The 13,666-nt window shown below is 50.0% G+C and overlaps 1 protein-coding gene and 1 long non-coding RNA gene across 3 annotated transcripts in view; one reads left to right on the forward strand and one right to left on the reverse strand.

The window, feature by feature from the left end:
* Window positions 1-1,353: 1,353 nt before the first annotated feature.
* LOC139683035 (uncharacterized) lies at window positions 1,354-2,413 on the reverse strand. The gene is made up of 2 exons (XR_011699742.1): window positions 1,781-2,413; window positions 1,354-1,652 (listed from the first exon to the last, which is right to left on the reverse strand). It is a non-coding gene; the product is annotated as an uncharacterized lncRNA (long non-coding RNA).
* The window catches only part of LOC139683034 (mothers against decapentaplegic homolog 7-like), a 78,078-nt gene continuing 66,785 nt past the window's right edge, over window positions 2,374-13,666 (forward strand). The window contains exons 1-3 of one of the 2 annotated variants that reach the window (XM_071577739.1): window positions 2,374-2,414; window positions 2,541-3,803; window positions 4,350-4,403. In XM_071577739.1, coding sequence (XP_071433840.1) covers window positions 3,287-3,803; window positions 4,350-4,403 — 571 coding nt within the window. In that variant the 5' untranslated portion in view covers window positions 2,374-2,414; window positions 2,541-3,286. Of the gene's footprint in view, window positions 2,415-2,478; window positions 3,804-4,349; window positions 4,404-13,666 lie in introns of those variants that run through there. The other variant, XM_071577740.1, reaches the window with a different exon arrangement.

The raw sequence follows: 13,666 nt of genomic DNA on the forward strand, positions 1-13,666 counted from the left end.
GCTTTTGCTCTCCAAGTGTGTGTCCCACAAGTAAACAAAACCCAACAGATTTTATATAGCAAGTTTAAAATATTATCTATCATATACATTCTTCGAGTCTGCTTTATCTAATTATACATTCAGTTACCTCTCGGGACCGGGATGGGAGACGGCTCCTGGAATAATCCAGACACACGCAAGGGTAGTGAATCACGCCAGAAGCCTTTTTTCCAGTCGGGCCAGAGTCTTAAGGGTATGGATAAGGGAGTGGCTTGGCAAAGGGGTGTAAACTTGGAACAGGTTCAATAGTGCAACAGTCAGTAACTTAATACAACCAATAACAAGGCATCTGAGGGTTGGATTCAGGGGATAGGCTCGAAGGGGCAGGGGTGGGAGTTCAGAATAGGCGGAAACCGCGTCGCGCTAGCGTGGTTATGGCGGCTGCAGCTCGCCTATGCCGGCCGGCCGGCCGGCCATGAACGCCGCGTCTCTGGCACCCAGCTGTCTGGCCGGGACCTGCGCCGCTCAGCCCGGCGCCGACACTACCCGGCGGGGGCCCCCAGGGCCAGTACCAGCCCAGCCTGGACTCGCGCTACACCGCGCGGCCCGCCGCTGGGGGCCCCAGGGCCTCCGCGATCCGCGCAAACCCCTCTGGGGTCCGTGCCGTCTATGCCGTTTTTTTCGCGGCTCGCGCATGCGCAGTAGTGCTTTATCCGCAGCGGCACTGTATAGCGCCGCTATCGCTACGCATCCGCCGTTCCCAGGGGGCGGCGGCACCCCCCGGCGCGGGGTGGGGGGGGGGTGCCGCCGTCAGCCGTCCCCCTCCGCGCTCGCGGGCGGGAGGATGCTCCCCCTGCGGGGGCACTCCCGGTCCCGGCGGGGACCGGGTACTCTCCGCGCATGCGCAGCAGGGTCCCTCGGCGTCGCCGTAGCAACACCGGGACGGGACCTCACCGGGAGGGTTGGCAAAATCGCCGCCTATGCAAGGAAAAGCATCTGAGAACTCCAACCAAAACTAACAGAACCAGATTAAAACAGTGCAAACTAAACCTTAAACCTCCGCTTCTGTTTCTTCCCTGTCTTCGAGGGAAGGTATATCTACAGTTACCTATCCCCTATACTTATTACTATAGGGTAGTTACATAAAGCCTTATCATTCCAAGCAACTATGTCCCCCAACCAACTCTCATTTTCCTGGCAATGTTATTGATTACTCTTGCTACGTGCTAAAAGCGCTTCTTTTCTGTAAGTGTCTTATCTGTTCAAGCAAGCCACAATTCCCCTTTATCTCAACTGCCCACAATTGGGCAAACCCCTACTTGCAGGCGATTACATATTGCAAAGTCATACTTATACTAAATTTCAAAAGTTAGCTAACATGGTAAAATTTTTATTTTATTTTATTTTGTCTTTGTTTCACCAGCTTGGCCACAGAGTGCAGTGGGGCTGGACGAGTTGCACAGCCTCTTGGTGGCTCAGTTTCACCATCCTTTCAAAGTCCAGAATTGGAATGAGAAATCTGTGGATCTCCCAGGGTGCCAGGGATTATTATGACTATTATTACGACCCATAACAATAATATCAGAGTGATGATCATTTCTGCTTTGCATTTGATGAGAATTGAAGTGTACCGACCTTCTATGAAATATTTTCGCGTCCTTTGGCGACAGGTGCTGTAAAAGTGGAAAGTATTATTCATATTATTGCTTTTTGTGCTGTGTCCTCTTTCGATGACCAGAATTATATATATATATTTTTTTAAATTTTTATTACTGATTTGATTTAATATTTCAATACTTACAGTGGGCTCCGGCACACCCCGGCCCCGAGGGCTCCCTCCGCTGTGCCCCGCTGGGTTCCGGGGGGAGACCAGCTGCTCCGCGCCCTTGCAGTGCTCCTGGAGGGCCCCCCCCATCCCGTGGCAGGGATGGAAATTGGGGAGGGGGAACCGGGACGGAGGGACCCACAAACTTTCAGCAACCCGAGCTGCCGATTGCGAAAGGCGACTGGAGATAAATATATAGGGGGATTTTCCCCGGAGCGACACGGTGTCTAGACGCCCACGTGACGAGGCCGGGGCCGCGCCGCTCCGCACTGCGAGCCGCCACCGTAGCCATGGTGGGGGGAGCAGGCCGAGGGGTTGGGGGACGCAGGCACCGCGCCGCCGGCGGCTCCGCTGTCGCCCCAGCTCTCTCTGCCACCGCGGCGCCCCTCACACGCAGCAAGGGAAATATGGAGGCACTCGTGTGGGGAGAGCGGCTCGTTGCAGCGGGTAGAGGGAAGGAAAAAAAAAAACAAAAAACGCAAGCCAAGAAAGGAGGAGGAGGAGGGGAAGGAAGGAAGGCAGGCAGGAAGGAAGGAGTAGAGAGGAGGGAAAAAAAAAAAAAGCACCGAGGCAGAGGCGCCGGCAGCACGGAGGGAAGCCCCGCACCCATGTAAGGACCGCCTGGAGGGGCGAGCGGGCGGGCGGCTCGACGCGACTCCCCCCTACCGCAGCAGGTTGCTGGGGAAGGCAGGAAGGAGGAGACACAGCCCCCTTTTCCCCCTCTCTCTTTCCGTAGCAGTCGGATCAAGATTCCATGTGTGTGTCCATGTGGATTAAAACCTTTGGAAAGGAGGAAAAAAACCCATCCCGAACCCCGCATCGGGACGACCTGGGCTTTAAAAAGGGATACAACACTGGAAGCGCTTGTTCGTCTCTTTTGTGACAGATGCTTAAACCGACGTCCAAACCTTAGGGTTGGTGTTTCAGGTTTTTTTAATATTTCTTTTTTTATATATATAGACACTTTTTTGGCTCGCTTTTTATTTTTTATCCTTTGACTCTGACCTGCGCCGCATCCCTCCCTTCTCGTTCCTCCGCATCCCCTCCCCGGCCTGGCGGGTTGATGGACGCCACGGCCCCTGGGCGGCCGAAGCTCTCCCGCGGCTCCGGCTGCGTTCCGCAGTCGCGCAAAGAGACGCAGCGCCGACAATCTCCGCTCGCCTCCCCCCGCGCCGGGCGCCGCGGGCTCTAGACGGGCTTTAAATTTTTCTTTTTTGGGCAAAGCCGGGGCAGCAGCTGCTCCTCCTCCCCACTTATCTTTTCCTCATTTATTTTTTTATTACTTTTTTATTTTCTCGCGGTGGGCGGAGGCGCAGCCGGCGCAGCCCCCCGCGGGAGGCGGCGGGACCCGCAGCCCCAGCGCGGAGACTGGCGCGTGTTGCCGCCCGCCGCTGTCCGCCGCCGCGTCCCGGCTCCCGACACCTTCATGCGCGGCGGACGACATGCCCGTTTTGTAGCCGGGGCCCCTTCCTCTCGTCCCATATGTTCAGGACCAAACGCTCGGTGCTTGTCCGGCGAATCTGGCGGAGCCGTGCGCCCGGCGGAGAGGAGGAGGCGGAGGCGGCGGGCCAGCCCGGCGCTGCTGTGGCCGCAGCCGTGGCCGAGGCCCGAGTGCCTGCCTGCGGCAGGGGGCACGGATGTTGCTCGGGGAAGGCGGGCCACGGCGGGCGGGCAACGGCGGGTGCGGAGGCGGAACTGAAGGCGCTGACCCACGTCGTGTTGAAACGGCTGAAGGAGCGGCAGTTGGAGGGGTTATTGCACGCCGTGGAGTCCCGCGGCGGGGCGCGGACCCCCTGCCTGCTGCTGCCCGCCAAGGCCGACTCCCAGCTGGGCCAACACTGGTACCCACTGCCGGTACTGCTCTGCAAGGTGTTCCGCTGGCCCGACCTCCGCCACTGCTCCGAAGTGAAGCGGTTATGTTGCTGTGAATCCTACGGCAAGGCTCACCCCGAGCTCGTTTGCTGCAACCCGCACCACCTCAGCCGGCTCTGCGAGCTAGGTACGGCAGCGGGGGGAGCTGGGATACGGGGAGATGGAGGGAATGCGGGGATGGAGGATGCAGCGACATTCGCCTCCCAGCCCACCAAAATTTTTTTCCTCTGGAATAAGAACCAAAACCAAACCAACACACAAATAACCCCTTTCCATTGCCCTGGTTTATGTATTTTTTTCTGTTTAAGGGAGGGGATAATTTCCCGCCCCGGGGGGCCCGGCACGGCGGGCGGAGTCGTCTATCACTCCGTCCCCGCGCGGTGCCGGGGGATTAGAGGGGCCGGGCGGCCCCGGCGCTGCCGCGGCTCCGCTGAGACAAGGAAGCCCCTGTCAGACAGCCCGATCGGCAGATAGCAGGGAGACTGGCGCCAGACGGTCCTTTTTGTTTATCTGACAGCTAAATATCAAGGCAATCACCGCCTCTGCCCTGCCTCCAACCCCCAGAGCTAAGACAGTTTTGCTAAAAGAATGCCACTATCATAAGTTCCTCTCTCTTTTTTTTTCCCTTTCTCATGGCTCTGCCTTTATTTTCTCTCTACTTTTGTAATTCCAGAGTCTCCCCCTCCACCCTACTCCAGAGATCCAATGGATTTTCTCAAACCAATTGGTAAGTGGATTTTTTTCAATGCAGACTACAGATAAAAGGAAAAACAGCCCCTTTCTTAGGGGAAGCATCTCCTTGCCTTTGTCATGCATTTTGCTTTTGGGCTACTTGCCTCTGTGCCTACTGCTACCTCTTGAAGAATTAAGATATAATTTATCTAAGCCACCCTCTGCACAAAGTAGAATTTTAAAATTCTGGCGAGAAACTCTAGGAGGGATTACAGTGTAGCACAAGCCTGCACTGCTCAAGTCAACCAGGAAAATCATGGGCTCCAGTTGGAAATAGCAGTGCTCCCGCACCCCTGGGTGAATTTTGTAGGGATTTAGGTTGGGAACCAGCACAGCATCTCCCTAATCCCTGGGAATCCCAATGAACCTTGATAAATGAACTTGTTAGAAATCTTTGTGTTAAAAGGAACCTAATCCCACCTTGTCAGGTTGAAAAAAAACTAGAAAAAGAGAGTTGGAAAGTGTTTTTCTTTGGTTTTTTTTAGCACTGCTCTGCATGCCTGTTGCTTATAATTGAATGTTAGGGTGCCAGCGGAGAAGCAGCAAGCTTGCCAGGTATGGGACAAATCTAGCTGGAAGAAGGAGATATGGGGGAGAATAGGAAACGGGGGGAGCTTGGAAAGGAGCAGCTCCAAGGATTAGTGGATCTGGAGTGTTGGTTGGAGCACAGTGGTCTCTGTGGTCATGTCCCATGGTCATGGCAGGCAGGATGGGCATGGTGGTGCACAGAGAAAGAGATAGATGTATTTCTGGAGACCAATACGAGGTTATAAGGGGTTTTTTTGCCAAAAGAGCAGTTTCTGTAAAATTGCTGCTCATCAGTTTCTTGAGATTAAGAAAAACCCCAACCTTGAGTTTGCTTCTGTACCGTGTGGGGTCCCATCCTGCTCACTGCTCCTTTGGAGGCTGGACTGTTGTTTTTCCCCGTCTGCAAATTTTTTAAGAAACATAAGTAAGTCTTTTTATGCCTTCTGGAAATAAGCAAAGATGTTTAACAGAAAAGTGGGTTGCAAAGCATGAACTATTTTGCCTCAGCATGAAAAACCAGGAGATAAAGGGTCATGAATGAAAGAAGGATATCTGGAGTAGGTTCAACATCCTGAGCATGTGCTGGGATGCTGAAGGATTGTTCCTTAATAGACTTCGAGGGTCTGCTGGCTTGCGAAATTTTATGGGTTTGTGTGAGATTGGCATAATTTTGATTACATTCCTGCAGTGCTTCCCCAAAAGTTTCTATTTGTGCCTTTATTGCTTTTCTTTCCACTGTCCAATGATCCTGGCATGAGGTATAAAGGGGTTAAGAGCTGCAGGAGACAAGGGTTAAAGCTTGATTTTTGTTTCCTGCAAAGATATTAGGATAAATCTGTCAGCAGGATTTAAACATCCAATCTGCCTTTGCCAGGACTTCATTTTCAGTTAGTCCAGTGATATATTTATTCATCAGCAAGTGTTGACATAAGGTAGCAAAATGTGTTGTCGCAGGTTTGGCCTAGCTTCTTACCATTTGATACCATGCTCCCGTGCCCAGGTGGCCACTAGATTGTTCTTGAAATGAGTCCCATTATCTGACTCAATGCAATCTGGAGTGCCATGCCTCCACAGGACCTGTTTCTCAAGGCCCAAGATAGTATTCCGGGCCGTTGCATGTGGTACCGAATATGTCTCTAACCACCCAGTGGTAACTTCAACCATGGTAAGCACATAGCGCTTACCTTGGCTAGTCTGTGGCAATGTGATGTAGACAACCTGCCAGGCCTCTCCATATTTATACTTGTCCAAACGTCCACCATACCAGAGGGGCTTCAACCTTTTTGCCTGCTTAATGGCAGCACAGGTTTCACAATCGCGGATAACTTGGGAAATAGTGTCCATGGTTACATCCACCCCTCGGTCCCGTGCCCATTTATAGGTTGCGTCTCGGCCTTGATGGCCTGAAGCATCATGGGCCCATCGAGCTAGGAACAATTCTCCCTTTTGCTGCCAATCTAGGTCTACTTGTGACACCTTGATCTGTGCAGCTCGGTCTGCCTGTCTGTTATTATCTTGTTCCTCATTAGCTCGACCTTTGGGCACATGGGCATCCACATGGCGGACTCTCACATTCAGTTTTTTACTCTGGCAGCAATGTCTTGCCACAGATCAGCAGCCCAGATGGGTTTCCCTCTATGCCTCCAATTCATTTTCTTCCACCAGTCCAGCCATCCCCATAGATCATTCGCTATCATCCATGAGTCGGTGTACAAGTAGAGCTTTGGCCATCCTTATCTTTCTGCAATGTCTAGGGCCAATTGGACAGCTTTGAGTTCTGCAAATTGGCTCGATTCGCCTTTCCCCTTGGTGGCTTCTGCCACCCATCGGGTGGGACTCCACACAGCTGCTTTCCACTTACGGCTCCTCCCTACGATACGGCAAGAACCATCAGTGAAAAGGGCATAGCGCGTCTCTTCATCTGGCAACTGATTATATGGTGGAGCTTCTTCGGCTCGATTCACTGACTCTTTCTCCTCTTCATCTGCCAGGCTGAAGTTCCCACCTTCAGGCCAATTGGTTATGATTTCTAATTTCCCAGGGCGATTCGAGCTCCCAATTCGAACACGTTGTGTAATCAAAGCAATCCACTTGCTCCACGTGGCATCGGTGGCATGGTGTGTTGGGGGCACTTTTCCTTTAAACATCCAGCTTAACACTGGTAGTCGAGGTGCCAGGAAAAGCTGTGCTTCAGTACCAACTACCTCTGAGGCCGCTCGTATGCCTTCATATGCCGCTAGGATTTCCTTCTCCATAGGGGTGTAATTGGCCTCAGAGCCTTTGTAGCTTTGGCTCCAGAAACCAAGTGGTCGCCCTCGTGTTTCGCCAGGCACTTTTTGCCAGAGGCTCCAGGAGGGACCTTTATCCCCAGCTGTAGAGTAAAGTACATTCTTTACATCTGGTCCTGTTCTGACAGGTCCCAGAGCCACAGCATGTGCAATTTCCTGCTTGATCTGCTTGAAAGCCTATTGTTGTTCAGGACCCCACTGGAAACTGTTCTTTTTATGGGTCACAAAATAGAGAGGGCTCACAATCTGGCTGTACTCGGGAATGTGCATTCGCCAGAAGCCTATGACTCCCAGAAAAGCTTGAGTCTCTTTCTTGTTAGTCGGTGGAGCCATTGCTACAATCTTATTGATGACATCGGTTGGAATCTGGCGACATCCATCTTGCCATTTCACCCCAAGGAACTGAATCTCTCTGGCAGGTCCTTTGACCTTGCTCTTTTTGATGGCAAAACCAGCTTTGAGCAGAATCTGAATAATCTTTTGTCCTTTTTCAAAGACTTCTTCTGCTGTATTTCCCCATACAATGACATCATCGATATACTGGATGTGTTCTGGGGCCTCACCCTTCTCCAATGTGGCCTAGATCAGCCCATGACAGATGGTAGGACTGTGTTTCCACCCCTGGAACAGTCGGTTCCAGGTGTACTGCACGCCCCTCCAGGTGAAAGCAAACTGCGGCCTGCACTCTGCTGCCAAGGGAATGGAGAAGAATGCATTAGTAATGTCAATAGTGGCATACCACTTTGCTGCTTTGGACTCCAGCTCATGCTGGAGCTCCAACATATCTGGCACAGCAGCACTCAACGGTGGCGTAACTTCATTCAAGCCACGATAGTCCACAGTCAGTCTCCATTCTCCATCTGATTTACGTATAGGCCAGATAGGGCTATTGAAGGGTGAGTGTGTTCTGCTGACCACCCCTTGACTTTCCAGCTTCCTGATCATCTTGTGGATGGGGATCACAGCATCTTGGTTTGTACGATACTGTCGCCTATGTACAGTTGCAGTGGCCATCGGTACTTCTTGATCTTTGACTCACAGTAATCCCACAGCAGAAGGGTCTTCTGAGAGGCCAGGAAGAGCAGACAACTGTTTGGACTTGTCTCCAATCACTGTGGCTACACCAAAAGCCCACCGGTACCCCTTTGGGTCCTTGAAGTATCCCCTTTTTAAATAGTCCATGCCAAGAATGCAAGGGGCTTCTGGCCCTGTCACAATGGAATGCTTTTCCCATTGGTCTCCTGTCAAACTCATGTCGGCCTCTACCACTGATAAGTCTTGAGACCCTCCGGTTACTCCAGAAATAGACACAGTCTCTGTACTCTCATGTTCCGATGGCATTAATGTACATTGGGCACCAGTATCTACCAAAGCTCGGTATTTCTGAGGATCCGATGTGCCAGGCCATTGAACCCACACAGCCCAATAAACCCGATTGTCATCCTGGTTCCTCTCCTCCTCCTGGCAGGAGGCAGGGCCCCTCTATCGTTGCTCCTGGTCGTAGTATTCTCCATCTGACTTGAGCAATGTTCTGTCAGAGGCTCCTCCATCGGAGTTGAGGGAGTTGCTTCTTTTTCGTCTCGGAGATCGATGTTTCTTTTCCGGGGTCTTTGCCTCAGCTATGTGGACAGCTTTCTTACCAGCTAATTTCTGTTTTAATTCTTGCAATCGGGCTTCAAGTTTAGAGGTGGGTTCACCGTGCCATTTCTTCATGTTTTCCCCTAGTTTACGTAGAACAGTCCACAAGACACTACGCTCACTCTGTGTCTTACTCCTGGGGCTTCCAGTTTTCCCACATGCCGCATGAGGTGACCGAGAATGAGAACGGGAACGAGAACTAGAACGAGACCCTTCTTTGTGACCCTTATTATCGTTGCTTTTAGGGTCTTCTTCGTACTCAGAGCTTTCAGTACTTCTCTCTACCCCTTCCTCACTGTAGATGGGACGACGCCAGAGTTTGGAGAGGTCTCCCATGGTTTCCAATATTCTCCGTATCCATTGACACATTTTATCCACTTCTACCTCTTTCGCGCTTGGAGTATATCCGGATATCATACCAAACATGTAGGGTGTAGGGGCACCTTTCATCACCTTATCCCACATTGACCGTGTGCGTATAACCTGCTCTGGGACGAAGATGTCATAATAATCTGGATCAGAATATATGATCTCCAGCATGGCCAATTCCCGGAGATACTGGATGCCTTCTTCTGGGGTGTTCCACTTTCTTGGAGCACTCATCAGATGCTCTTTCAGTGGGTATCTTTCCCTCACAGCACGGAGGATTCGGATCCAGAGACTGCATGCCGTCTCCTCCTTTCCCATTTCCTGTTCTATTTCACGATCTCGGGCCAGAGATCCCAATTGTTGTGCTTCGTGTCCCTCCAGGATATGACTTCTAGCCCCACTGTCCCAACATCGCACCAGCCAAGTGAGGATTCGTTCATCCGGCATCCGACTGTAATCCCTTCGTATATCCCGAATCTCCTTTGGGGTCAGTGATCGTGTAATTTCACTTTCCCTCATTATTTCCTGTCCATCTCTCCCACGTATAATTCTCTCCACTTGTGTTTTCACTCTTCCACTCTTCCATGGAACATCTCTCACCTCCTTTCTGGCCCTCTCACTTGACGGTGGGGACTGTTCACGCCCTGAGGACGAGCTTCTGTGCTGTTCACTCCGGGGGAGTGGGCTCCTAAGTTGTCCACGCCGCGGAGAGGGACTTCTACCTTCTTCAAGCCATGGGGAGAGACTCCTAGCTTGTTCACGCCGTGGAGGGAGTGTATAATCTTTAAGATGCTGGGACAAGGGCCTTCCCCAATCATCTATTCCCACAAATGTGGCTCTGGTGTGGAGAGATGGACTCACACCTTCAAGGGAGGGTTGCGTCTGGAGAGGTGGAGATGGTTCTTCCTCAGGCTGATGGATACGTGTTGACCTCCTCGTTTCCTCTTCTGGGAACTTGCGTCTGTATCCTGAGTACGACTCCTCGATTGCCGCCTCTCTGCTCTCTTTTAGGCGCTCCGTCAGTCCCATTGGGTGTGCCCCATCTCCTGTGACCACTCCTTCCTCTCTAGCAGTTGCTTCTTCTTCTGCTTCTTCTTCTTCTTCCTCTTCTTCTTCTTCACGTTCCACTTGCGGGAGTGGCTCTGTAAGTTTAATGGTCTCCTTCATCCACGCCTTTTTCTTCTTTACTGGGGCAACAGTGATCCTCGGTGTTGTGGCTTGAGTTTGAGTTTCCACAGAGTGAACAAGAGCTGTGTCGGTTTCAGGTTGTGTCTGAGTCTCAGTAACAACAGTGGTCTCATGCTGCGTTTGGACTCCGTCTCCAGTGGATAGGACGGGAACATCACTAGTTGTAGTAAGGACAGCATTGTCTTCCTGGTTTATAGTTTGAGTCCCAGTTTCAGAGGCAGCATTATCTTCCTGCTGTATTTGGGCTTCGTCTCCAGTGGATGGGACAGGGGCATCATGGGTCCTGGACGGTATATTTTCACTTCCTGTTTTGGCCTCAACCCTTTGGGAGTGGCCCATGGCCAACTGATAAGCACTAGCCAGGCCCCAACACAAAACGGTGACTCGCGTATACGGGTCCTCGTAGGCAAAACACCCTTCTAATAAATGGCGGGCCAGCTCACCAGGATCACACACTTGTTCTGGCGTGAGCTTGCAATTAATGGGAAGTGCCAAACGCCTTAGCGCTATACCAAAATCCAGCCAGGCCCCATCCCACCCAGGGACTGGCCTGTCCGAAGCCCCTTCCAAAGTTCCAGCAAGTCCCCTCAAGGCATGGCCTTTCTTAGATCTCAAACAGGAAAAGCAACAAGACACCACCATTCCTCCGGTTCTAAACAACAGTTTCATTATTTCCATAAATACTAATGCTGTCACAACACAATTAAAATAATAACTGGAACTGATTGTCACAATAGGAATCCCCTTTAACAGGCTGTTAATGTCACATTTTAACAGGCCTTTAAGGTCACATTGTAACAGGCCTTTAATGTCACCATTTAGTAGAGATTCACATGCGTGACATTCAACATCTGGACCTGGACGCTTCCTTATTGGCATTCCCAAAACAGGAACCAGTGTTGCCAGTATTAGTATGTCAAAGGGCAGAATGACTCTTAAGAGGAGGCCTTTCACCATAAGGGGCCATGGTGCTATGCCACCTTCGAGGTCATGGTTAGAGCGACCTCTTCTGGTACCTCTCAGGTAGTTGCTCAAATACGTGGACACCACTCTATTCATTATTTACTTTGTCCTGACTACTCTGTTCCCAAACAGAGACCTTGTTTATATCAACAAGGTACTCTTGGCTGCCTTCCCGGTCTTTGTTTTGTAAACACGACTTCAGTTGGCAGTTCTCCTTGACACTGTTCTATAAAGAATAGATTATTTACACAACAAACCAAGGTCGTATATCCCACCGGTGCCTCCAATTAATGTCGCAGGTTTGGCCTAGCTTCTTACCAAACCTGGACTGCCCTCTCCCTCCCCCCTGAGTCCCCGTAGCAAAGGAAAAAAAACTGAAAAATCTGAAAAGAGAAGAACTCAAAAGAAACTGAACTGAATTAAAAAGAAATTATATTTTCCTGACATTTGCAAACACATATATACAATGTATACACACCACGTAGGACCCCACCCCCAGGGAAAAGGGAGAAGGGAAAAAGGGGAAAAAACAAACCAAACAACTTGTTAACCAGAAAAGAGGAAGAAACAAAACCAAACCTAAATAAATGAAACAGACAAATGCAATTAAAGGAGAACAAGCATGAAATGATCTCACCCACGTCCCAGGCCAGGAACAGCACAAGAACAGAACAGACCATCCAGGCTTCTCCCACACCCAGCTCCCCGGAAGAAGGAAAACTAAGCTCCTCCTCTGTTACGTGGAAAACACGTGTGGAATACTTGTGATGTCTGCTTCCTTAGTTACACCTAGTTACTGAGGAAGCCATGGGTCAAAACCATTATATGTGTGTAAACAGAAAAGCTGCAGAACATGAATGTGCCATTTCGAAAAGTTATTCCTATTGGCCAATAGGAAGTGATTAACGCTGACTGTTGCAAACCATGCGCTAGAGAGACTGCACACACCAATGTGATGTTCAAGCAAATCCCAAGTTTATTCAAAAACACAGGTATATATGACCTCAAGTGACCCCGCCCCAGGTGCGGTGGTCTGACTCCAATTGGTTGAGGCTGGAAACATGTCCTTTTAAGGTGAAAACGAAACTTGTCAGGTGGTCCTCCAGACCCACCTGAATCAGGACTGCAACATCTCCCCCTTTTGTTTAAAAGAACAAAGCAAAAATGCAAACAACATAATACACATCATGCATATTGCAACTTGAACAGAAAGGCTGAAAATTTTGAAAATTGAGAAATAACATTTTGAAAGTCTTAAATTTTGCTAATTCAAGACTTAACAGGGTATTTGCAGGTTACATATCCCTACCTCCCCCTCTCTTTTACTTTTGGAAGGAGGCACAGTAACCTTTGTAAACTCACACAAACTAATACATGACTAAGACATGTATGTTTGGAATTTGCAAACTTACAACTAGTGCAAAACAAGAAACTTTTCTTTCACGCGTGAAATTGTGGTCTTTTTGTGCAGTCGTCACCGCACAGACCACTGTAAACAAACTACGAATTTTATTGAATTTTGTGCATAGTGTCCAAGAGCGCAGAGTGACTTAACTTAGTAAAGAAGCCAGTTCAGTCCAGCTGAACTAAATCTCCTTATGTTCAAGGTCCATTCTCAGAACTTCTGTGTGGCCATCACAGAGGTTTGAGAATGAAGCTTTGATTTTTAGTCCTTATACACTCTTGGTAAAGCAGTAAACAGAAAATTCACAAAGGCTAAACATAACTACTTACATTCTGCAGAAAATGTTCAGCAGCTGAGGGGACAGGTGTCCTTATCCCTACAGCCTGCTGGGCAACTTGGCAGTGCAATAAGTTCAAAACTGCACTTTAACTGAAAGTTAACAGAATTTCAAAATACAGGCTAAACAACATGCTCTTGAACTGGACTGTTCTTGTTTGATTGGACAGTTAATGAGTAGTCCTAGGCTACCACTGCTTGTGGTTGTGGTTGCCATATGGGGAAGGCAGCTTGGCTCCAGTTTCCATGAGCTATTTGACTGGCTGCACCCCATGGCTTGCAGCCCCTCTGGTTTTTTGGAGGCCCAGCTCCCCACCCCATGTTTGTTAGAGGAGTACCATCCTTTTTATATTTAGAATGACAATCTTGGGCTTTGTGACCAAGTCTGTGACAACGGTTACATTCTCCAGTGAAGCTTTGAGTTCTGCTATATTTTGGTTTTGCTGGACAAGATTTTGTTGTTAAGTTCCAGGGTATTTTCCCCCTTTTTTGTGTAGATTGTTTGCTAAGAGCTGTGGCTAGAGCAGAAGCATGTAGCTTTGC

The sequence above is a fragment of the Pithys albifrons genome, chromosome 26, assembly GCF_047495875.1.
Source record: "Pithys albifrons albifrons isolate INPA30051 chromosome 26, PitAlb_v1, whole genome shotgun sequence".
Classification (NCBI taxonomy): domain Eukaryota; kingdom Metazoa; phylum Chordata; class Aves; order Passeriformes; family Thamnophilidae; genus Pithys; species Pithys albifrons.